Here is a 26,253-nt window from a genome sequence, read left to right as displayed (position 1 = left end):
AGTCATGCATATTTGGGATGGCATGAGGGTGAGTAAATGATGAGAGGATTTTCATTTTTGGGTGAACTATTCCTTTAATAAAAACCATGCATACTCATCAACACACAGTGGTAGGATATCCACTGCCAAACCCATGACAATTATCAATGATTAATATTCAGCAAAATTACACGAGTGCACAAATGGAACATTTGGCTTTTGGTTTAAGCTTTTCAAAGATTTTCAATATAACCCACACCACTCCAAACCAATTTAAAAGAATAATTCTACCAAATATTTTAGTCCCTGAAATTCTGCCTAACATCTCTTATTGTGTTCCTTGGAAGAAAGAAAGTCAAATGGGTTTGAAAGATCATGAAGGAGAATAAATGATGACAGAAGTTAAAATCTTTGGTGACCTATACCTTTAAATCAACAAATCACAAGTTGCCATGAGTTGAGATTAGAAAAGAAGTACTAAAAATCCTATCCTGTCTCTTACCTGAACTCTTGTCAAGGAAAATGCAGCAATGTGTCTGCAGTATCCATGGTAACACCTGTGGCAGATGGAGAATGAAGATGGAGATAGTACAGTGGAATACATTTGACACACAGAGAATGAGACAATCAGTGAATGTGGAGGGAAGAGGATCCGCAGATGAGTTAAACCATTTCACTCTGACTAGTAGTGCCACGCTAACTGAAGTTAATGGTCTCCTCCACAATCCACCAGTGCGTTACACAGCCCTATGATCTATAACACTGCTTTACTACACCCTCAGCATACTGTTCTGCGAAGAGAGAATACACTTATTCTTACAATATTCCACAGCAAACAGGCTCTCGAAGTATTTTATTTACGTACGTGTAAAAAATATGTTACAGCATTTTTGTTTTAATACTAGCAAAAGCACGTGAGTTGGAAATTTAAGTATGACTAGTCGTTTGGCTCACACGTGTATCATTTCCATACTCATGCCCGGTGCAATCGACTGGGACATCTCTATTTGATTATTACACTATTATTCCCTTCAACATCAGCTGCCATACCTTTTTCAGAGCAGACATTCTCCAGAGGCTCGTAGCATTGCTTTGGTCCTTGATCTTATGGTGTCTGTAAGCATGCAGGGACAGATAAGCCTATCAGTAGTCCATGGTTTTAATGTAAACACATCAATGTCCATCGCTGCAGTGCGCTCGCATCAGCAGAAAGCCCGCAGGAGACCCTCCGCATGATGCGCCCCAAAGACACAGCTTAGAACTGTATTTACACATAGGGGTCCATTGAGTTCTCACGGATATTAATTACATTCTTTATATGATTTAGGGCATGTAATTGAGCTTTAAAGCAAGTGACTTTGGTGAGTGAGTGCAGAGGCACTAGCGGTAGCATTGTCTTTAAATTTTTTACCTTGTGTCAAACGTTTTGGGTAGTCTTCCATAAGCTTCTCAAACTAAGTTGCTGGATTTTTGGCTCATTCCTTCAGACAGAACTGGTGTAACTGTGTCAGGTTTGTAGGCCTTTTTGCACGCACACACTTTTTCAGTTCTGCCCACAAAGTTTCTATTGGATTGAGGTCAGGGCTTTGTGATGACCACTCCAATACCTTGACTTTGTTGTCCTTAAGCCATTTTGCCACAACTTTGGAGTAATTGCCCATTTGGAAGACCCATTTGCGACTGACCTATAATTCCTGTTGTCTGAGATGTTGGTTCAATATATCCACATAATTTTCCTTCCACATGATGCCATCTATTTTGTGAAGTGCACCAGTACTCCTGCAGCAAAGCACCACCACTACATGATGCTGCCAACCCCATGCTTCACGGTTGGGATGGGGTTCTTCAACTTGAAAGCCTCACCCTTTTTCCTTCAAACATAAAGGTGGTCATTATGGTCAAACAGTTCCATATTTGTTTCATTAGACCAGAGGACATTTCTCCAAAAAGTAAGATCTTTGTCCCCATGTGCACTTGCAGACTCTAGTCTGGCTTTTTATGGTGGTTGAGGAGCAGTGGCTTCTTCCTTGCTGAGCAACCTTTCAGGTTATGTTGATATAGGACTCGTTTTACTGTGGATATAGATACTTGTCTACCTGTTTCCTCCAGCATCTTCACAAGGTCATTTGCTGTTATTCTGCTAATGATTTGCACTTTTCGCATTAAACTACATTCATCTGTAGGAGACAGAATGTATCTCCTTCCTGAGCGTTATGATGGCTGCGTGGTCCCATGGTGTTTTTACTTGTGTGCTATTGTTTATACAGATGAACATGATACCTTCAGGCATTTTGAAATTGCTCCCAAGGATGAACCAGACTTGTGGAGGTCAACAATTATTTTCTCCTGAGAAATCTTGGCTGATTTCTTTTGGTTTTCCCATGATGTCCACTGAGTTTGAAGATAGGCCTTAAAATACATCCACAGGTACACCTCCAATTCAGTACACCTTCTATCAGAAGCTAATTGGCCAATTGTCTAAAGGCAATAAACATAATTTTCTGGAATTTTCCAAGCTGCTTAAAGGCACAGTTAAATTAGTGTACGTAAACTTCTGATCCACTGGAATTGTGATATAGTCAATTAAAAGTGTAAACAATTTTTGGAAGAATTACTTGTGTCATGCACAAAGTGATGTCCTAAACGACTTACCAAAACTATAGTCTGCTAATATTAAATCTGTCGAATAATTAGTAAAAATTTGTTTTAATGACTTCAAGCTAAGTGTATGTAAACTTCTGATTTCAGCTGTAGATAGACATATTAAGCAACACATAACACATAATCAACACATAAGCTACCCATATGTATTTTCTCAGGCACTTTTTGAGTATAAATATAAATAAATAAATCAACATACATAATTTCTGTAGTAGGGCTACACCCAATTGAAAATAGCCAAATCATACAGTTCATGTGTTACACGTGCTATCGTTTACTTCCACGTTGCTTCTTCGGCAAATAGCAATGTCAAATGTAATTCAAGTCAATCACTGAAACCTCTGAGCCACCTTGAGTAAGAAATAACATTAATATTATGCATGTGTACATGAATATGGAATACTGTTAATTCGCCATTGTCACACAGACCCACCCCTAACCCTAAAACATTCTGTATAATTTATGCGTTTAGGATGTCACACTAAAACCCTCCCTGAAATGTTTTGGTATTGTTTGTTTATGATGATAATAAATAGAACCTAAAGAGAATGTTCTTAGAATATTAGGAATTAGTTCAAAAAGTTCATCCAAAAGACTCCAGTGGTTTAACTCATGTCTTCTGAAGCAATCTAATCGATTTTGGGTGAGAACTGAACACAATGAATCTCCTTTTTCACTGTACATCCTGTCATTGCAGTCTCTAGGCACGATCATGATTTCAAGCTTGATTACACTTCCTAGTGATTGACACATGCTTAAAGCACTAGTAAGTGTTATCAAGCTTGAAATCATGATCGTCAAGGAGACTGCTGATGTCAAGATTCATAGTGAAAAAGGAGTTATGTTTTGAATTACTTTTATGCTGCCTTTGTGCTTTTTTGAGGTTCAAATATTTGATCACCATTCACTTTCACATTGTATTGACCTACAGAGTTGAGATATTCTTCTAAAAATCCTTATTTGTGTTCAGCAGAAGAAACAAAAACATACACATCTGGGATTGCATGAGGGGGAGTAAACAATGGAGAATTTGTGTGAACTCCTAGAAGGGCAATTTTAGTATGCATCCTTAGAGATTCTTTTGTAGCACAACAGAATCAGAGGTGACATAACGCAGAAAAACATTGTGGCTTGAGTTTTTCAAATATGTTTAAGTACAAGTCTAAAAGTAGACTAGCATAAACTAGTTAAATATTACACCATTTAACTGTCATTAGCTGTCTGTTCCTGACTCAATTTGTGTTTTGCATCAAGACGTTTAGTCAGAAGGTCATTACCATAACCTTGCAGTTAGCAGAATATCACACTATTTTTTCAAGTAGTGTGTATGCAAGAAATTCTTAAAAGGGGCACTCAGTAACTTTTGTCTTTGTGTCATCTTGGACTTACACTGACAGCGGCTTGGCTACAGCATCATTTAAAATCAATAGTTTTCCATTTCAGATGCCATTGTAGATCCATGATTATTTTTAATCAATGAGTGAAAGTGTCAAATAACAGGATGGTTACTGAGATTAAGTAGGATTCAGCTGATCATGTGATTCCAACATGGCCACCCCCACATACGACCATCTCCGTGTAGAATAAAACCACTTTTATAAGGTTACTGATATGACTGGAGTCTTAAATGTGAGTGCTCATGATTTCCTACATACATTGCAAAATTACATTTCTTGTTAAACTTTTTTAATGAGGAAAAAATGAAATGAAGTTTTAATTATATATATTATATATACACACACACATTTGCTCTGTAACATGCTAAAATAATGTATACATATATACAAAAATGAGCACACATGGCAATATAGAGTACAGTACATCTAAATGCAGAAAGTCATTTCTTTAAAGGAAAGGTCTTTATAAATAGTGACACTATTATAAATTGACACTTTATTGGATAAACACAGATCTGATAATAGTTTTGCAAACAGCAATGAGCATAAGAACAGTGTCTTGGGTTATCATGCATAGATGTTAGCTATTTAATTATTATACCAGCCATGAGTAAGACATTAATCAATGGAAAATGTATAAAAAGCTTTACACAAAAGGCCCTTACAAATTTGTGTTCTGCTTGGTAAATAAATGCAAATTGAACATTGGCATAAAAGATGGAAATGAAAAAGAATAAATATGAGGGGGAAAAGACAAATGTTTTTAATTCTAGCAATTCACTGAAAGTAAATGGGAATGTAGAAGTTTATTTATCATCAAAACAAAGTCTCCCAAGAAATGTTTAATTGTCCTCAGTTTAAGTCACTTTTAAAGTAATAGTTTGCCCAAAAAATTCAAACTATTCCATTATTCACTTACCCTGATGCCATCCCAAATGTGTATGTGATAAATAGAGAATTAAAAAGTTAACTTTTAAATGTCACTTCCTGCCAGCAGCTGACGCAAAGCGTGTCAGCGAGTTCACGTGAGAATTCAGTAGCGCCACTTATTTACAACAGAAGAACAAACGTCACACCAAAGTTCTGACATTTCAAGCTGCATGAGTGCCCTGGATGGAAGCACCGATTTAACATGAAAAACTTTTTAATTATCGACTTGTTTCCTACATAAACCTATCGATTCACTTCAGAGACATTCATTGATTGACTGGAGTCACATGGATTACTTTTATGTTGCCTAAATATGACTTTTGGACTGTCAAAGGCTGGCACCCATGCACTTCCATTATATAGGACCTGACAGAGCTCCATCTTCTTTTAAAAATCTTCGTTTGTGTTCTCCTGAAGAAAGAAAGTCATACACATCTGGCATGGCATCAGGGTAAGTAAATAATTAAATAATTTTCCTTTTTGGGTGAACTATTCCTTTAAGAGAAGTGTTAAAACTGACTCCAAGATCGATACGTTTAAAAGCATGTTCTATGAGGTTGGGATTCCACTGCCAATTGGAGGAGTGGAGAGAGGCGGTAGAAGAAGACTCTTGAGTTTTACTGACATGGCTGCGATCTCTGGGTCCTGAGTTTCATACATCTTAACTAGTCGGGCAAATTTGAGAACACCTGAAAGCCAAAACACATTAGTTAGAATGATGATGTTTAATTTTAAATGGTTTTGATTGCATATTCCATCTCACCCTCTCCCTCATTGTTGAAGCCGTATGCTTTGATGACCTCCTGCTGGATTTGGGTGGCCACAGGCAACACTAGCTGCAGCATCTTGCCCATGTCATTGCAGGCGCTCTCTCTGGCTTCCTCCATGCGAGCTGCGTTCTCAGGCACAGAGAATGCCTGGATCACCTCACTCAGAACAACTGCAATGAATGAGACAATGGTTTGGCTTCGTCCAAATTGTGCTGTGAACACTGTGAACACTGATTGTATATGGTAAGGACTGATATCTCACCTCGCGCTTGCTCTACAGTGAGTGTGGGCTGCTGTGCTGGGGCAGAGGCCATGCTGGCTCACGCCACGGTGGAGATTTGCAAATGATGTCAACCCTGAGGAGTAAAAACAATACTGATGTGACATTCTATAGAATGGTTTATACATAGGTCGACTCTTATCAACAGCTGCTTTTCCACTGTCGGGCCAGTCCAAGCCAGGCCTATCAACTTTCCAGACAGGGCCAATAGCCTCTGACCTAAAGACTAAAATCGATATTCGTTCCCACCATTAGGCCAATGGCCCCGCAGTATAGCCCTAAAACCCACCCTTAATATAGTGCCCTGGTGCCAACATCACACACCCCGCCCATTTCACAAGCAAGAGGGAAGCTCAAGCTGAGTCGAGTTTATATCGAACGTAAACCTTAGCCAGCTAGCAAGATAAGTTAACGTGCCAACTCACCGAATGTAACTGCCATTTTGTCCAAAGTGGTCTCTCCACTAACAGCTGGACGGACAATGTCCCAGCTTTTTCAAAACCTACGATTAATTGCAATTAACTATGAAAAATCATGCGATTATTCACGATTAAATATTTTAATCGATTGGCCTACTTTATATATGTTGCCCATATGTGGCCTTGTGTTTTCATTGTCGTCATATTTCAAATAAACATTGCGTTGATGCGACCACCTTTGTTATTGATTCTGGGGGAAATATGAATAATGTAAATAAATAAGTAAGTAATAAAATATACAAACTAAACAGCAGAGCACTTCCAGGATACATTGTTTTTAATTCACCGCAATCCATGCGACACCATGGATGTGTGTATTATATTCAATTTAGGTGTAGTTGTTGTGAATGGAAATAAGATCTGTGCTAGTTTAAAGCTAAAGAATGTAACTCTTTCAGTGTTAAAATACTTTTTTTCTTTACCAGCTTAATATACAGAGACAACTAAAAGGAAGACAGTAATAGGATCATTTTCTCGATGTAACACAGTTCAGTGGAACCGGCTTGACAATATAAATAATATTTTAATTATAAATTTAACCAAAAAGACAAATACACAAACAGGTGTCGGGCCCGTAATCTCTCTCTCTGTCACACTGCCGTCTCCGGTCACCTTTATCCCTCTCAGGCTTCATCAGCCTATTTAAGGGCCGGGTGTGTGGAATCATGACCCAGCCCAGCCCAGCCCAGCCCTCCGCCCTGCCACATTAGAAAACTGTCTCGGTGGTGCTATGATAAATTCCTCTGTTTGTTTAGAGTGTCTCACTTAGGGATGCCGCGATTACCCCGATTTCACAATTAACCGCGATTAAAATGGTCACGGTTATTAAACCGTAAGAATTTGGAAGCTACGGTTAAAAAACAGAAAAAACATCCATGTTGTCTATTTTTTTTTTTTTTTAAGTACTGAAAAATTGTGTCATGCCCTCTGCCTGGCTGGTCTGTGAGACTGTTACTAAGGTAACGGAGTTCACGAGGTGATTGTCTAGGTAAGGCTGGGCGCATGCAGATTGTCTAGGTAAAGCTGGGCGCATGGAGTGGTGGTGGCATGGTGGCTAAAATACAGGGCTGTTAATCAGAAGGTCCTTGGTTCGAACCCCATGGCCACCACCATTGTGCCCTTGAGTAAGGCACTTAACTCCAGGTTGTTCCGGGGGGATTGTTCCTGTAATAATTGCACTGTAAGTCGCTTTGGATAAAAATGTCTGCCAAATGCATAAATATAAATGCAGAAGAATATGAATTTTCAACACGTGAAACACTCAAAATGAAAACATACATTATATACACACACATATATATATACATATAGTGAATTCAATGCCTCCAAATAGTTTTTCCTACTTGAATAAGATTTCAGTGAACGTAAAAGTGCTGTGATTATCCGGCTGATAGTTAGATTACTCAATAAAGAAAGAAGGTTCTTCTAGCCTGACACAGTTTTATTTTAAACAAATGGTTTAAGTTAAAGGTGTTTTTGGTTTTTATTTTTTATTACATTTTTATTTCTTGAAAGGGTATACAAACTGTTGAAAAGGTACAGTACGTTTTGGTGTCAGAGGGCAGATAGAGAAAATTGCACCTACTTAAGTACAAGTACTTTACCTACTTGTTTTCAATTTTGAAGACAAAATTATTAGCCCCCTATGAAATATTTAGTTTAGTGCTGTTTAATGGAGCAAAGAGTTTTTTCAACATAGCATTTCTAAAAAAAATTCTAAACATAATAGTTTATTTAGGCACCTTAGATTGTTATAATACAAATAGAAACAAAATCATAACCAAGAATAAAAATATCTACAGGTCAAAATGATTAGCCCTCTGATGTTAATAGTCAATAGTGCATCCCTTTTGCTTGATAACAGCCTTTAGTCGTTTGTTGTAGTTCTCAACAAGTTTTAGGCATTTCTCCTGAGGAGTCGCAGCCCATTCCTCCTTAGCAAATCTCTCAAGCTCCTCCAGATTTGTTGGTGTCCTGGCATGGACTCTAGTCTTCAGTGTGTCCCACAGATTTTCTATGTGATTCAAGTCTGGGCATGTGCAGGCCAGTAAAGGAGATTCACTTTGCTCGTTTGGAGGTAGTTCTTCACCAGAAGTGAGGTATGCTTTGGATCGTTATCATGCTGGAAGACGAAATGTCGACCCAAACCAAGTTTTGTTGCAGATTTCCTGAGGTTGTCTTTCAAAATCTTCTCTTAGTCTTCCTTTTTCATGATTCCATCGACCCTGATGAGATTCCCAGTTCCAGACGCACTGAAACATCCCCACAGCATTATACTCCCACCGCCATGTCTCACTGTGGGAACGGTGTTCTTTGGGTTGAGCGCCTCTCCCTTCTTTCTCCAAACATATGGCAACATCTCTATGGCCAAAGAGCTCTAGTTTGGTCTCATCTGACCAAAGGACACGTTTCCAGTATGCATAATTTTTCTCTAGGTTGTTCTTGGCAAACTTCAGTCTAGCTTGGAGATGTCTCTTCTTCAGAAGTGGAGTTTTTCTTGGTCTGCAACCTCGCAGTCCATTCCTGTGCAGGGCTCTAGTGACTGTCTTCGTTGAGACATCAATCCCAGACTTGGCTAAATCATTCACTAGTGTCTTGGCAGTTGTTCTTGGGTCTTTAGAAACCTCTCTCACCAGTTTTCTTTCCAAGGTTTTTGAAATCTTTCGCTTCCTGCCTCAGCCAGTCTTGTTCTCCACTGTGTGGGTCTCTTCAAACTTCTTGATAATACTTCTCACGGCAGTTCTTGACACCTGAAAACACTTTGATAAACGTGTATATCCTTCTCCTGCTTTATGAGCATTAACAATTATTTTTCTCTAGTCTAAAGAAATGTATTTTGTCTTTGCCATGATGACAGTTTTATATTACTTCACTAGTTGTTTTGCAAGATACTAATCCTCAGTTTGAAGTGCAACTTAAAGGCTTGGGGGATTAATTAGGTTAATTAGGCAAGTCATTGGATAAGAGTGGTTGGTTCTGTAGCCAATCAAACAGATAATTTCTTAAGGGGGCTAATAATATTGACTTAAGCTGTTTTTTTTTTTTTATTGTTTTAAATAATTATTTTATTCCAGGCATATTGAAATAAATAAGGCTTTCTCCAGAGGAAAAATATAATAAGAAATACTGTGTTAAAATCCCCTTGCTCTGTTAAACATCACTTGGGAAATATTTGAAAAATAATTTACATTTCATAGGGGGGGCTAATATTTTTGTCTTGACGAATGCTGCAATTAAAGTTAAGTTTTAAGTTTTTGTGGAGGGTTTTATTGTTACACAATAGGTAAATTTGCAGATAATCGTAAAGATCATGATTTTTTTTTTATCAGACAATAATCGTACCATCCAAATTTAACATCGTGACATCCCTAGTCTCACTCAAGGGTGTAGATTGGGCTTGAACATTTGGGGGGTTACCTACCCCCCATCCCTCCTGGAATCTACACTCTTGGTCCCTCTTACACCATGTCTACAGAGGACATAAGTGATGTCGCAATGGCTTGAGGATATCTTTACTGGACGCATTTAAATGAAAAATATAAACTATTTATTTGTCTTGTTGGCAGGATTATTGCCAGCGCATGCAGCGCAACATGGCCGTTTAATGTCGCTGAGCATCTAGTGTAGACAGCATCATTGGTTATAATGGGAGACATTTTCTTTTGTCGCTTTGCACCGGGCTGATCACGTTTGGTGTAGACAGGATAACAAACCCCCCACAAAAACATTACTCAACCAGTGGCGTGAGTGGGGGCAGGATTATCTGCCTGTTTGAACAACTACATACAAGAAGCATATTTGGAAAGCTGTTTTGAAAACGTTGTTTATTTTTGCTATTCCATTGGGTGCGCTAGTTTTGGCGAAATTAAATACTTAAGCTTTAAATGTGCTGTAAGCACAGAAGCACAACAAAGCCCCCATCTCGCGGTCAAATTTTAATTTGCCGATTACACAGTCTATTGCAGTCACGTCTCAGGGGAGACGTCTCAGGACACTTAAGTGATCTCTGTCAGGGAGAAGGAACATTTTCTGATCCAGTAAAGAAATCGCTTCCAGCACTTTTAACATTCACGTTCATGTAACGTTAGTTCCGCTCAGCGTGAAGCCACTGGTTAATCGTTTCCTCAAACATTAAGCGGCAAATGTATCATAATTGTATACATAAATATTAGTTTAAATATTTGAATGTACTTACAGTACCTGTACACAGCCTCTCCTGTGACGCGCACAAATTTCCGGCCGTGGAAACGGACCGTGTGGAAACGAACCCTGTTTTTGCGACAGTAGAATTAGAATAATCGCATAGAAGGGATGAATGAATGAAAATGTTCCTGAGGGTTTAGTCATGACTGCCTGGTTTTCGCTCAAGTGGTTTGGGATGGGGGAATTGTATAATAGTGTTTTAGAACTTATGAGTAATTAAGGTCTGTGGTAAACATTACTTGACGAAACGTTTATGTTTTGTTCTACAACATACATTACACACAGTCATACCTCAAACGGGATTTTGAAGCCGCCGTATGTTTTTCTTTTAAAGTATATAAGCCTGTTTGTGGTATGACTGTGTGTAATTTATGTTGTAGAACAAAATGTGTACGTTTCGTCAAGTAATGTTTACCACAGACCTTATTTTACTTAATTTTAAGTATTTTTCCACACCGTTGCTGAAGTACCGGACAGATTTATCACGTGATACTTGTTACTTTTCACTGCGCTGATATGGCTGGACCAGTCATAGTCATTTATGATTTAAGTGGTTTCATTGAAATCATTTTTTAAGCGGTTGGTGGGTCGGGTTTCCGTTTCTATGTCAGGTACCAAATGTTTTGAATGAATAAATAATAATACAAAAAAAATCCCAGTGAGACAAAAACACTGGAATATGAAAGCGGTTTAATGGAGGATTTGGCTCTCTGAGCCGCCATGCGCCCCCTGGAGTATGACACGTGTGTTGGGATTTGTCTCATAGGAACAGCTTGAAACATTTATTTAAATTTGCCGACAGATTCATTCAGTGACCGCAAAGAAGCGAATGCGGAAGTCAGGTATGTCTGGGCATGTGAAATTGACGATTTAAATACATTTCCCCTTTCATTCAAGTTTTCCTGTTATGAAATATGGAGCGCAAACTGTCAGAATTCAGAGACCGAAAGTAAGTCCAGACTGAAGAGAAGAAACCTGCCGATTTAGAGATCCAGAGCGAGATGAAAGTCACAAGCGATCATTTTCCAGCTGTGTCTGATGACGCACCAGAGCTAATGTCCATCATCACCTTCCCTCAAACACCACACACAGAGGTGTGATATTACACTTTCTACTTTAGAAATCATAAACAACATTATTTTAGTTGCTTTGTTTTTTTTTATTTTTTTTTTTATTTTATTTTTTTATTAAATGTGCAATGCTAGACTGCCAGCGTAGACAAAAATGCAAACTTTCCGTGTAGTTCCTTGTTAATATATTATGTTATCTATTAAACCTCATCTAACAGTTTGCACTTCTTTTAGGTTGGCAGTGCAAAAGATGACTTGCTGGGCATGACTTATGGTCATTGGTTTCAGCGGTTGGCTCTTACCCATCTTACCTTGTTTAAAGTGCTGATATGGCTGGTACTGTTGGGTCTTTTCTCAGAACTTGAGTTCGGCCTGCCATTTTTCCTCATATCTTTATTCTACTGGCTCTATGAAGGTCTTCGAAGCCCAAAGGCACGTCAACCTGATGAAATGAGTGCTTACTCTGTGTTTAACCCTGACTGTCAGCCCATCCTGGGAACTTTGACAGCTGAACAGCTGGAGGGTGAGATGGGATACTGGCTGATTGCTAACAGATAACAGAACATGTAGTGTATGGAAGGAAGGGTCGAAACCAACATAGACATTGAGGGGGACACTCAATGGTTGGTTCTTAAATTTTTATATTTGGTCACTCCCTCCATTCATATGTGGTCTTGATTGCAGGCATTAACACTTTGCAACCAACCGTCTCAGATTTATGAATTCATATCATCCTTTGAGAAATGGTCAATAAGGAAAACAGGCTAAATATGGACTTCACTTGTGCAACCGATTTGCATTATATTAATGTAGCACTCAATGATTTATGATTTACTGGTATTTCTACATTTAAATAAAATTGTTGGGTTTTATTAAAGTGAAATATATGAGAATCTCTATGATTGTTGTTGTTGTACAATAAAAGATTTACAAGTAAAAAATATTTTTTTTGTTGTTTTTTATTTTATTTTGATCTAAAATGTCTATATTTTTAATTCATAATAATTGTACAGACAAATATAGATGTTAAAAAAAATTTGGCTTACTAAACTGGGAGAACATTGTGAATTTTAGGGAGCCTCCTAATACCCCTCCGCTATTTTTCTCACATCAATTGTGTATGTCTAATTTCATGTGAGTAGGAAAAAAACATGAATTATTATTTAAATACCAGGGAGTAAAAACAAGATGTTTTTCATTTCGGTTCATTCTGAGCAAAAACTGTATCTTTTTGTTCCGGTTCAAAAGTTCTGCAGCCTCTTTTCCAAATGATTACTGTTAGAACAAAAGTACTCTGAGCTAAGGGGTGGGTGAAATACCAATTGCAGTGTTGCCAGATCTTGCAAGAGAAACATGCAATCTGGTCTGCGAAAACAAGCTCAAAATAACCCACTTGCCTCAAAATAAACAAAAATTGCGATTATCACAAAAGAAATCGTAACAAGCATAATTAGCAGTTAAGTAAATTTTTAAAGATCTGCTTCTGAGTCAAAACCCGGCAACATCAAATCTGTTTTATTGCATCATATCTAACAATAATTCAGTGAAGACTTGGAAACAACTGAGAAATGTACTTTTTACATCTAATAATGTTTTCCTTGTATCTGGATTAACCGTGCATGTATATGAAGTAATTATACACAGTTGTTAAAAAGGAATTCATTCAGAGAATGTGACATCCACAACGGACAATAAGGCAAAGAAATGTATGATGCAGTTTCCTTCAGGTTCAAAGCACATGTTTAATTTTTTCAAGCAACATGATATGGTGTAGTTCCAAAAATGTACTTTGATAAACCCTTTGGCCTTCCATGAAAACAATATAAAAATTAACCTGTTATAAGTGATTTCCAGCATTTACAATTATGATTGAAGTAATTGACCAATTGAAAATCACTTTCCTCCAGTTTTCAGTTACGTTCTGCAAAAAAATTAGTTAGTTTTCGGTTTTTGTTCCTTGAACCATTTTTAGTCACTTTAATACCAGAGACTATTTATTCCAAGGAGCACTTGTATTAAAATGAATGGGAGAGATTGGAACGGCCAGTATGGCGGATGTAGAAAAGGAAGTCCCGCATTTCAGGTAAAAGAGCCAATCACCTTTCAGATACAGATATCACCTGTCTGTCAACGACAGAATGTGCATGTGTATTAGCAGGGCAAGCCTGAATAATAGTGTTTTTTTTTTAGCTTGACCCACCGTTCTAGAGATTTCAGTCTCTCCCCATTCATGTTGTACTTTCATGCCACTTGTTTCAATAGAAAATTGCTGCCCTGGAGCATTTCCAAGATGTCTACCGAGTGAATTGGCTTGAAAGTGACAACAGGTCCAGTCCTTGAATCTGATTGGCCAAGCAGCATTCTGGGACTTCACTCTTTGTATCACTCTGCTTCTTTGTGTTGGTGGCTTTCCAAACGGTTGTGGTGATTTTTAATGGCATATTTACTCCAGTAGGTGGCAACAAACAGGCAACTTTTATGTTATAATTAATCATTTATTCATTTTCTCAACTGATTCAATCACCGTTGCAACAATGGAAGTAAATTAGAATGATTCGTTCACTGAGAAGATTGGTTCAAACCACTGATTCATTTATGAACAAAACACCACTAGTTCTAAAAAGCGAGTATTGAGAGCTTTGCACAGTTGTGTTTGATGCTTGGCTACTTTTGGAACAATTTTTGCTGGCAGAGAAGAAAAGCATGGCCAGGTTTAGTCTAAAAATTTACATTTGTGGCCACTGGTATTTTGCCTACCTGTTGTTCTTTGCTAAGCCAGTAGGCTACACTGTTGGTTCCATATAAGGCTCTGGTAAACAGGATTTGGTAATCCTAAAATTTGGTATTTGGATCACAGTGATCCAATCCAATGTTCCTTTAAAAAACTGGCATAAAAGTAAAATGGATCAGGTGATCCTGGATAGCAAAACATGGGATTTCCAAATCCGGATCAATTTGATCCAGATTGCATTTTTTGAAAAACTGGGCCTAGGTCATTATCACAATATTCGATTTTATTACGACCCTTCATTTTATTTTTTCATAATTTTCATCTAATTTTGGGTAAGAAAACCATGTAAATTATGTCTTTCATCAATATCATATTCATACTGGATAGAGGGATAATTTCGGTAAGGTATATTATGGTGAAAAGAAAGCAACCCAACGGGCAGAGGTGTGTTTCAGGTCAGGAATGGGGGGCTGATAGAATGGCATGGAAAACCATTTATTCTGCAAAGATAAGAGCAATAATAGACTATGGACACAATTAGGAAAACAATAGAGAATCCAGTCACAAGCATTAAGAATTTGTTGTGGAGCTTATCCTTCTCCGGTAGCAGCATTACAGGTGGAGATGGGAAAGATGCCAATCCACTTAAGAAGGAAGCAACTGATATTGACATACTGGGCAAACTTAAAAGGTCAGTTTTGGCTGGATTATTAAGGATTTAGTGCAGGATATGAAATTAAACGAGTACAATGTTACCCCAGTGGTAATTTTACCATCAATAACTCTATGGATCTTACCACAGCCAAATGTTGATTTGTTCCTATTGCAAGCAAGACAAGACAGGGGTCAAAATGCATTAGAGGCAGAATCAACAAGGTAGTATACACTCACCTAAATGATTATTAGGAACACCATACTAATACTGTGTTTGACCCCCTTTCGCCTTCAGAGCTGCCTTAATTCTACGTGGCATTGATTCAACAAGGTGCTGAAAGCATTCTTTAGAAATGTTGGCCCATATTGATAGGATAGCATCTTGCAGTTGATGGAGATTTGTGGGATGCACATCCAGGGCACGAAGCTCCCGTTCCACCACATCCCAAAGATGCTCTATTGGGTTGAGATCTGGTGACTGTGGGGGCCATTTTAGTACAGTGAACTCATTGTCATGTTCAAGAAACCCATTTGAAATGATTCGAGCTTTGTGACATGATGCATTATCCTGCTGGAAGTAGCCATCAGAGGATGGGTACATGGTGGCCATAAAGGGATGGACATGGTCAGAAACAATGCTCAGGTAGGCCGTGGCATTTAAACGATGCCCAATTGGCACTAAGGGGCCTAAAGTGTGCCAAGAAAACATCCCCACACCATTACACCACCACCACCAGCCTGCACAGTGGTAACAAGGCATGATGGATCCATGTTCTCATTCTGTTTATGCCAAATTCTGACTCTACCATCTGAATGTCTCAACAGAAATCGGGACTCATCAGACCAGGCAACATTTTTCCAGTCTTCAACTGTCCAATTTTGTTGAGCTCTTGCAAATTGTAGCCTCTTTTTCCTATTTGTAGTGGAGATGAGTGGTACCCGGTGGGGTCTTCTGCTGTTGTAGCCCATCCGCCTCAAGGTTGTGCATGTTGTGGCTTCACAAATGCTTTGCTGCATACCTCGGTTGTAACGAGTGGTTATTTCAGGCAAAGTTGCTCTTCTATCAGCTTGAATCAGTCGGCCCATAGCATCAACAAGGCATTTTCGCCCACAGGACTGCCGCATACTGGATGTTTTTCCCTTTTCACAGCATTCTTTGTAAACAATAGAAATGGTTGTGCGTGAAAATCCCAGTAACTGAGCAGACTGTGAAATACTCAGACCGGCCCGTCTGGCACCAACAACCAAGCCACGCTCAAAATTGCTTAAATCACCTTTCTTTCCCATTCTGACATTCAGTTTGGAGTTCAGGAGATTGTCTTGACCAGGACCACACCCCTAAATGCATTGAAGCAACTGCCATGTGATTGGTTGATTAGATAATTGCATTAATGAGAAATTGAACAGGTGTTCCTAATAATCCTTTAGGTGAGTGTATATGGACTAAGTATGAAAGGTATATACAGGTTTTTACAGATGCATCTAAAGATCTAGGGAACGGTCAAGTGGGGGTAGCATACATCATCCCAAGATTGAAAGTGGCAGAAGGAAAAAGGGTATCAGATAAAGTTTCGGTGTTTACAGGAGAATTACTAGCAATTAACAAAATAAAAGATATGGGATTAAACAAAACTCTCATATGTTCAGACTCGAGCTCCGCCCTGTTATGTATGGAAGCTCAACAGTCTGAATCTAGACAAGATATATTGATAGAGATACTTCAGATATTATATATAATGCAGCAGACAAATAAGACTCAGTTTTTATGGGTTCCAGCACACATTTTTTTGTTGTATCAGGGAATGAGAAAGCAGATAAAGTAATGGCAAATGAAAATATAGATATGCATATAATGTATAGTAAATCAGAAATCAAATCAATAATGAAAAAGGAGTTAAATCAAATATGGCAATTGTATTTGGAAAATTAACAAAAGGGTAGACATCTACATTTAATACAACCATTAGTAGGAAGAGGAAGAAATTCAGGCGGGAGGAAAGAAGAATGTATTTTGTCTAGACTCAGACTGGGACATACAGGACTTAACTCAACAATGTATATAATAAGAAAACATCCTATAGGATTGTGTGATTGGTGTGGAGTTAGAGAAACAGTGGAACATTTATGAATACAGTGTAACAGATATAAAGAGGAAATAAATTAACTAGCAGATGAATTACAGAAGAAAGGAGACAACAATAAACCTCAAAGAAGCTTTTAAATCCAGTAAGAGGAGATTGTCTATTAATACAATTTCTGAATAGAACCCAACGGGCACTAAGACCGCGGTGTCGTACATCGCATTGACAGCTTCCTGGTTCTACAATACATGCTGACCGGCTGGAAACCAACGGTGCAAACCCGAACTCTGGGCTCCGGTTGACAAGACGCACTGCGCGGAAATAGAGTAAGTCACTGAAATATAGAAATGCCCTTAAATGTATACCTTAGCAATGTATCGCTCTGCAATGTATGGCGAATGCTGTGCATACACTACATTATTCCACGATTTATATGTTTTATGAATGCAGTTAGTTTTTTTTTTTTGTGGGGAAGAGGGAGAGCTTCAAATGTGCTTGAGCGAGTATGGTAACAATAACAATAAAGGTTGTGAGTTTGGTGTAGAATTAACCCTTGTGCGGCATTTTTGTCTTTTTCATTTTCAGTTTTTTTCGATCATTTTGGCTGTTAATACATCTATAAAACACCGTGTATACAATAGTTACACTCAGGACCTTAAGGACATAAATGACCCAATTGAAACCCATATTGATATATATATATAATTCTTGAGTAGAATTATATATGTGCTTTTCAGTGTGTTCAAATACATTCCTTTAGAGGAGAGCTGTATTTAATCAAGTTATATTTTAATTAAGCGTTAATTTAGGCTAGAATGTCAATCTGTAAATGGAACAGGTAATGGTGACTCTGCTATACCACTGTTGTTCTCTGACGTCTTCCCTATTCACAAACCAGGGGTGTGTCTCTTTAACACTGTATTAAAGTGTGATTTTTGCATGTGGCAGTGATGGCGAGCAGCCCTGTTTTGATGCGACTGGTGGCTTCTGCCTATGCTGTGGGGGAGAATGCTGGAGCTATCATCAGGAAAGTGCTTCATAGTGGAGAGCTCGGGATTGTGGAGAAGGTGAGGCAGGAAGTACTAAAGCTCTGCAGCTTGTACCTGGATCAGCATCTTTCATTGGTCTAGGAAAATTATGCCTGTCAAAAAAATCATAACTCCCAAAAAGTTCACAGCAAAGAGTCAATACTCAGGAATAACACATTATTGTTTTTAAATATAGTGACTCTATGCACTTTTAGAAATTGGTGAACTCAGTCGTGACTATTGTTTAATCATGGTTTTATGTATGCTTTTTTAATAACAGACAGGAGCCAATGATCTACAGACACTGGCTGACAGGCTAGTGCAGAAGAGTATATGTACATCTCTGTCAAGAAGCTTCCCTAAAGTCACAATTATTGGGGAGGAGGTAAGTTTTGACCAATAGGAAAATATATAGCTTGTTTGCCTCTGCCACACATCATAATATCACATCTTTATTTGGGCAGGATTTACCTGATGAAGCCGTTGAAGAGGACCTGATAGAGAGCGGGCAGAACAGTGTAATCTTACAAAAGTCCTGTCCAGATCAGTATGCCAGCTTGAAGGAGGAAGAGGTAAAAGACAAAGAGAATATAGACTAATCTTTTTTTATTATTATAAAGCTAGGTCTGTTGTTTTTTGTATTTTTTGTAGATAATCTCAAATGTAACATTTCGTTGAAATAGCTATTTCTTCATTTTATAATGTAGTGCTGTTGTTTTAACAGCTGGTTGTGTGGGTGGACCCTCTTGATGGCACTAAAGAATATACTGAAGGTAAGCAGGGAAAGCTTTCAGCTCATCAGCAATTCTCCTCAATTGTCCTAACCAGACTCGCTAAAGCGCTGTCAAGTGATAAATGTCAAGACCATGTTCCAATCTATTAACGTAGTTTTTGTCTTAATCAGCCGTGGCCATCAATAGCTTCACACAACAAGACATTTTAACAGTTTGGTTTATGTTTTTGTCACGCAAGACCAGGCGGTCCCAACCATAGTAGAATCTCGCTGGTCCAAAATCACACTCCACATAGCCGTATTGTAAACGTCAACTAGATAGGTAAAGATTGTGAAATCAAACTTTGATGTTGGCTTGACAAAGCCTGGCCTAAAAGTTTTAAAAAGAGCTTGATAGATAGATAGGTAGAGAAAGAAAAAAAGAAAAGAAAGCAAGAGAGAGAGAGACTTCAAGTAATATTCCCGGTTCACTACAAGTTAAGCTCAATTGACAGCATTTAGGGCATAATGTTAATTACCACAAAAAGGAATTTTGACCTTTTCTTTGAGAAAAAAAAAACAAATCTGTGTTAGGGTCACTGTCAATGGAAGTGAATGGAGCCAATCTGTAAACCTTTTAAAAAAAAAAAAAAGTTATGTTCTCCCCAATTTGGAATTCCCAATACGCTCCAAATCCTCATGGTGATGTAGTGACTCGCCTCAATCCAGATGGCGGAGAACGAATCTCAGTTGCCTCCGCGTCTGAGACGTCAATCCGCGCATCTTATCATGTGGCTTGTTGAGCGTGTTACCGCGGAGACATGGCGCGTGTGGAGGCTTCATGCTATTCTCTGCGGCATCCATGCACAACTCGCCATGCACAACTGGTTGCTTGGGATACTTGACTGGAATCACTCAGCACACCCTGGATTCGAACTCCAGGTGTGGTAGTTAGTGTCTTTACTCGCTGAGCTACCCAGGCCCCCCCAATCCGTAAACCTTAAAATACTCTATTTCAAAAGTACACCTTAGCCATAGTGTAATAAAATCACTTGCTAATCTTTTCTGTGTAGAGTTATATCCAATTTTACAACTTCGTTTCCACAAAGACATAACAGTATAGTTTATGTAAACTGAATCATTTCGTAGCTTATTTGTGTTTTTAAGGTTGTAACGACTGCTTTGGTATTATTGTTGGAATGCGCTTGAATTTCATATTCATTATTTTCACATTCGGTAAGTGTGTGATGCTTAGTATTTTAAAAGTTATGTCTGTGACTAGTTTGGTGGATGTGTCTTAAAAGCTCTAGGAGGAGTTACAATTAATCATTTTGGCCTTTGTCAACCCAACCTAATTATCTTCTGATTGGCTGTAATTTTTGTCATTTACATAGAATTTCACTTTCAGTAAGGACAGAAAAATTCCCCTTGAAGCTTGTAACTTGTCATGCCTAGTTTGGAAAAGGTGTAACATGCATGCCCACTGCAACACAACGATGCTTTCATCAATCTCATTTTCCCTTATTCTTTTCTTTTCTTTACCTCTACTTGAATTCTATATGCATTTACATGTATTAATTTGGCAGGCCCTTTTATTCATATGCTTAACACACCTAGTGCTGTCTTATGAACTGTTGCTACTATTGATCTGCTCTCCCTGTCCCTCTCTTTCTCTCTCTTTCCTGTCTCTGCTGTACTGTAGCTGCAATGTACCACCCAGCTTACATTCAGAAGCCAGAGCATCCCCACAGAACCCCTACTAGTATGGTGATTTAATGTTGTTAATATTTTTTTTTTTTTTTTTTTTTTATGTTCATGTTAGGCTCATTTGGGATGTCAAGTGACTTGGACTAGATTAGAAAGTTACTAGGTAGTCAATAAAAAATATTTCTACTTATAGGGAACAGCAATCTGAGGAAGATAAGGCAAAGAATAATAGTATGTCTGAGGTATCATTTGAACACGTATATAATGAATATGTAATCTAATGTACCTGTTATTTAATTCCCGAAAATGTAGTTTCTATCCATTTTTAGTTGGTCATCATTGAGCGTGTTTACAAGCTCAACCTTAAGGCACGGTCACATTTACCTTCACACGGCGTAGTTCTGCGAGTGAAATAGTCATCTAAATGGGAATTCGCGCATTTGGGAATTTCATGAAATGGACTTTGAGGGGCGACTAATTTGGAGTTCAGGTTTGGTGAACTTTGACATGCGAATTCTCCACATTGACCAATAGAAAGTTGCTTGGTTTGGCAGTGACCGCTGTGAGGGGTGCTTGTTAATTTGGTTTCTGGTTTTACGTGCACTCAACATCCGCCAAAGGAATTTTGTTGTGCAAAGGTAAATGTGACTGTGCATGCACACCGATTATGCTTAATAATCCCACAATGAGAGCATTCACATGCTCGTTCATACACCGTTTATACTTAAGCTAAAAACGGTTTGGGTCATGTAAGTGCATTAAATGGCTTTATTTTATCGGTATAGGGTTATAAACCACTTAATAGTAAACATATCGACACGGGTAGATATTTGCCCATTACCCCAATTTCGCATTGCTTTTAAACACCTTTACCGGTGTTCTTATCGGCTTATCCAATGTACTTACAGGTGAAACTCGAAAAATTAGAATATCGTGCAAAAGTTCATTAATTTCAGTAATTCAACTTAAAAGGTGAAACTAATATATTATATAGACTCATTACAAGCAAAGTAAGATATTTCAAGCCTTTATTTGATATAATTTTGATGATTATGGCTTACAGCTTATGAAAACCCCAAATTCAGAATCTCAGAAAATTAGAACATTGTGAAAAGGTTCAGTATTGTAGGCTCAAAGTGTCACACTCTAATCAGCTAAACACCTGCAAAGGGTTCCTGAGCCTTTAAATGGTCTCTCAGTCTGGTTCAGTTGAATTCACAATCATGGGGAAGACTGCTGACCTGACAGTTGTGCAGAAAACCATCATTGACACCCTCCACAAGGAGGGAAAGCCTCAAAAGGTAATTGCAAAAGAAGTTGGATGTTCTCAAAGTGCTGTATCAAAGCACATTAATAGAAAGTTAAGTGGAAGGGAAAAGTGTGGAAGAAAAAGGTGCACAAGCAGCAGGGATGACCGTAGCCTGGAGAGGATTGTCAGGAAAAGGCCATTCAAATGTGTGGGGAGCTTCACAAGGAGTGGACTGAAGCTGGAGTTACTGCATCAAGAGCCACCACACACAGGCGGGTCCTGGACATGGGCTTCAAATGTCAAGCGTCTTACCTGGGCTAAAGAAAAAAGAACTGGTCTGTTGCTCAGTGGTGCAAAGTCCTCTTTTCTGATGAGAGCATATTTTGCATCTCATTTGGAAACCAAGGTCCCAGAGTCTGGAGGAAGAATGGAGAGGCACACAATCCAAGATGCTTGAAGTCCAGTGTGAAGTTTCCACAGTCTGTGTTGGTTTGGGGAGCCATGTCATCGGCTGGTGTTGGTCCACTGTGCTTTATTAAGTCCAGAGTTAACGCAGCCGTCTACCGGGACATTTTAGAGCACTTCATGCTTCCTTCAGCAGACAAGCTTTATGGAGATGCTGACTTCATTTTCCAGCAGGACTTGGCACCTGCCCACACTGCCAAAAGTACCAAAACCTGGTTCAGTGACCATGGTATTACTGTGCTTGATTGTCCAGCAAACTCGCCTGACCTGAACCCCATAGAGAATCTATGGGGCATTGCCAAGAGAAAGATGAGAGACATGAGACCAAACAATGCAGAAGAGCTGAAGGCAGCTATTGAAGCATCTTGGTCTTCCATAACACCTCAGCAGTGCCACAGGCTGATAGCATCCATGCCACGCGCATTGAGGCAGTAATTAATGCAAAAGGGGCCCAAACCAAGTACTGAGTACATATGCATGATTATACTTTTCAGAGGGCCGACATTTCTGTATTTAAAATCCTTTTTTTTATTGATTTCATGTAATATTCTAATTTTCTGAGATTCTGAATTTGGGGTTTTCATAAGCTGTAAGCCATAATCATCAAAATTATATCAAATAAAGGCTTGAAATATCTTACTTTGCTTGTAATTCACCTTTTAAGTTGAATTACTGAAATTAATGAACTTTTGCACGATATTCTAATTTTTCGAGTTTCACCTGTATGTGTTGTGTATGTCTTTTCAAGGTTTGACTTTCAAATCTCATGTAAATGCATTTTATTTTTTAAAAGGCAACATTTTGGGGAGTTATCTGTGTATTGGTGTGCATGTTTACTGGCTCACTGCATGGTCAGGCCTTGAACAGTTTTCTTTTATCGTGTTAAAGCCCATTGCCCCGATGTCATGTTTCATGTATATACCTTTACCAGCATTCTTATTGGTTTATTCAATGTGTTGTGCATGCGATTGTTCATGATTTGATATAAATGCTGTGAGTCATCAGATGATTTCAAATGTGTAAACACATTATTCCTGCATTGTTTGATTTTTATAAATAAGCTGTTTTTAGGTAGTTAAACCGATGTACATGTAAATACACTCATTATTGTTGATTGAGGATATAGCCAACGAGTGCTAAGCCATGTCATCAGGAAGTCATTTCCCATCATTATGTACAAGAGTATTGAGGGGTTCAAAAGGAGAGAAATGTTTTAATGTTGGGCTTATCTAATAAACACTTTGCATAGATTTTTTTTTTTTTAATGTATTTATTCATTTGAAGTGGCGTTTTATTGTAGGACTTCTGGACCATGTCACAGTGCTAATAGGCATTGCTTATGGTGGGACAGCCATTGCTGGAGTCATCAATCAACCCTTCCACAACTACCAGGTCCATCCTGTCTGTCAATCATACTTGCATCAGTGTATGTGAAAGAGGCTGGGTTTAATGAACCTGCTCTATGTTCTGTGCTTACTCAGATGGGGGCTGGTGCTACTTTGGGCAGGACGTTATGGGGAGTTTTGGGTTTGGGCTCATTTGGGTTCCAACTCCATCAGGTCCCAGATGGTAAAAGAATCGTCACCACTACACGATCCCATAGCAATAAACTAGTGACTGACACAATCCAAGCCATGGAGCCCCATGATGTCATCAGAGTGGGAGGAGCTGGGAATAAGGTGGGGAGTCGTTAGCCATAATTCAGTGAGTCAATATTGTGATAAAAATCAAACTAATCACATGTTCTTTCTGGCAGATCATCCAGTTGGTGGAAGGAAAGGCCTCTGCTTATGTTTTCGCCAGTCCGGGTTGTAAGAAGTGGGACACATGTGCACCTGAGGCCATTCTGCATGCAGTTGGAGGTGTGTTATTTCTTACACATCGCCTTTCTTAAAAAATAAATCCTTAAAAATTAGTAAAGCTATATATGTTACAAGTCAAAAGTTTGGACACACATATTCAGTCTTTATTATTACTCTTGTCCACATATTGTAATAATAATTAGGTCATCAAAACTATGAAATAACACTGTTGAAAGTAAAGCAATTATGTAGAAACCAAAAATGTAGCCATGCTTTTCCTAGATTACAGTTGTGAACACTCTGGGCATTCTCTCAACTAACTTCATGTAGTATCCTCCTGTGATTCGTTTTAAACAGTATTTAGTGAGTTCCCATGTAGGGTTCCCAGCCACCCCATAAAATACAGGTTTGTCCTATATTTATAGATTAAATGATGCATCCAATATTGAATCAATATGGGACACAATTTGTCCCATATTTCAGCTGTTACAAATGACATCTTGCGTTTTAAAGATAATAAACCTTTATATCAAAAGCTATTAAAGATCATGTTGAATGTAAATTCAGTCAAGCGTATTCAAACTTTTGACTGGTTGTTTCTATAAATGTAAAGCTGTTCTTTTTCATCTACAGGTAAACTGACAGACATGCATGGTAATGCATATAGATATGATGCAGATGTGAAGCACATGAATTCTGCTGGGGTGCTGGCGACACTACGGGATCATCAGTATTATTTAAGCAGAGTACCACAGGATGTAAAAGAAGCTCTTTCCTCTGACTGAACCATTCCAGGATATGGATTCCAACTCTGAAGCGTTATGCCTTAATGCAGTGTGTTTCTGCCATAAAATGTTGATTGATCTAACAACAAAGATGATCATATTCAAATTCCTAAACGTTGTAATTATTTTATAATTGCTTACATTTATCACAGTTAAGATTTAGAAGAGGGAATTATTTAATTACTACATCCACAACATGTTTTGATCTATTTGCATTAGAGGACCAAATAAATATTTGTATGTTTCCATTACTTGATATAATATATAGAGCATATAACTGTTAACATTATATATATTTCTATACATGCATCTTAATATCTATATAATAATGGTTATATCACCGGGTGGTGATTTTACACACCCAGCCCCTTATCAAGCTAATCAAGCCTCTGAGAGGAATAAAGGTCGCCTGTGAACGGTGGTGCGACAGAGAAAAAGCGTTTACGGGCAGCTGTCTGTTATATGTGTGTGTATAATCACGACCCGATCCCACCCTCTGCCCTGTCACACACACAATTATAATCTTCCATATCTTTATCAAACACATCTCATTAAACATTCACAGTGTTGTGGAAAATGTAAATGAACCCTTGGACTTAATAACTGGTTGATCCTCCTTTGGTAGCATTAACCTCAACCAAGTGTTTCTGTTAGCTGCGTATTAGATCTGCACAGCGTTCAGAAGGAATTTTGGACCATTCTTCCTTACAGAACTGCTTCAGCTCAGCCATATTCTTAGTATGTCTGGTGTGAATGGCTCTCTTGAGGTCATTCCACAGCATCTCTATTCGGTTAAGGTCTGGGCTTTGACTGGACCACTCCAAAAGGTGGATTCTGTTGTGGATTTACTTCAATGTTTAGGGTCATTGTCCTGCTGCATCACCCAACTTCTACTGAGCTTATGCTGGCACACAGCCACCCTGACATTATCCTGTAGGATTTCTTGATAAACATGGGAAATAATGTTTCCCCTTAATGATGGCAGTCAGTCCAGGCCCAAAGCAGCCCCAAATCATGATGCTCCCTCCACCATATGTCACCATTGGAATTATGTTTTCATGTTGGTATGTGATAACCTTTTTCCACCATACTTTACCATTGCGATGTTTTCATGTTGGTATGTGATGCCCTTTTTATGCCATACATAGTGCTGAGTGTTCTTTCCCATCAGTCAACAAAACATTTTCCCAGTGCCATTGTGGCGTGTCAAGGTCGTCTTTGGCTAACATTAGGCGTGCAGCAATTTTTGTTGGAAAGCATTGGCTTCCTT

General features: G+C 38.5%; 3 protein-coding genes across 4 annotated transcripts; 2 read left to right on the top strand and 1 right to left on the bottom strand.

Annotated features, from left to right (window-relative positions):
• Positions 1-4,316: 4,316 nt before the first annotated feature.
• Positions 4,317-10,753, bottom strand: LOC127622246 (protein C10). 2 transcript variants are annotated; one of them, XM_052096279.1, is made up of 4 exons: positions 10,697-10,753; positions 6,000-6,093; positions 5,731-5,907; positions 4,317-5,656 (listed from the first exon to the last, which is right to left on the bottom strand). In XM_052096279.1, exons 2-4 carry the CDS (start codon positions 6,049-6,051, stop codon positions 5,517-5,519), a joined length of 369 nt encoding a protein of 122 aa, XP_051952239.1. In that variant the 5' UTR covers positions 6,052-6,093; positions 10,697-10,753; the 3' UTR covers positions 4,317-5,516. The 2 variants fall into 2 exon arrangements, with proteins under 2 accessions (XP_051952239.1, XP_051952238.1); XM_052096278.1 differs by having other exon boundaries at positions 10,692-10,748.
• Positions 10,754-11,524: 771 nt separating this feature from the next.
• On the top strand, positions 11,525-12,694 carry LOC127622245 (SAYSvFN domain-containing protein 1-like). The gene is made up of 2 exons (XM_052096276.1): positions 11,525-11,793; positions 12,004-12,694. Exons 1-2 carry the CDS (start codon positions 11,701-11,703, stop codon positions 12,325-12,327), a joined length of 417 nt encoding a protein of 138 aa, XP_051952236.1. The 5' UTR covers positions 11,525-11,700; the 3' UTR covers positions 12,328-12,694.
• A 4,800-nt stretch (positions 12,695-17,494) lies between these two features.
• LOC127622241 (3'(2'),5'-bisphosphate nucleotidase 1-like) lies at positions 17,495-25,570 on the top strand. Its single transcript, XM_052096272.1, has 9 exons — positions 17,495-17,561; positions 18,184-18,302; positions 18,544-18,648; positions 18,728-18,835; positions 18,988-19,036; positions 23,697-23,788; positions 23,878-24,075; positions 24,153-24,258; positions 24,832-25,570. Coding segments are annotated over exons 1-9 (930 nt in total). The 5' UTR covers positions 17,495-17,560; the 3' UTR covers positions 24,984-25,570.
• Positions 25,571-26,253: the final 683 nt, after the last annotated feature.

Source organism: Xyrauchen texanus, chromosome 28 (assembly GCF_025860055.1).
Source record: "Xyrauchen texanus isolate HMW12.3.18 chromosome 28, RBS_HiC_50CHRs, whole genome shotgun sequence".
NCBI lineage: Eukaryota > Metazoa > Chordata > Actinopteri > Cypriniformes > Catostomidae > Xyrauchen > Xyrauchen texanus.
The sequence above is the reverse complement of the archived record's forward strand: the minus strand, read 5'-3'. Positions and strand labels throughout refer to the sequence as shown.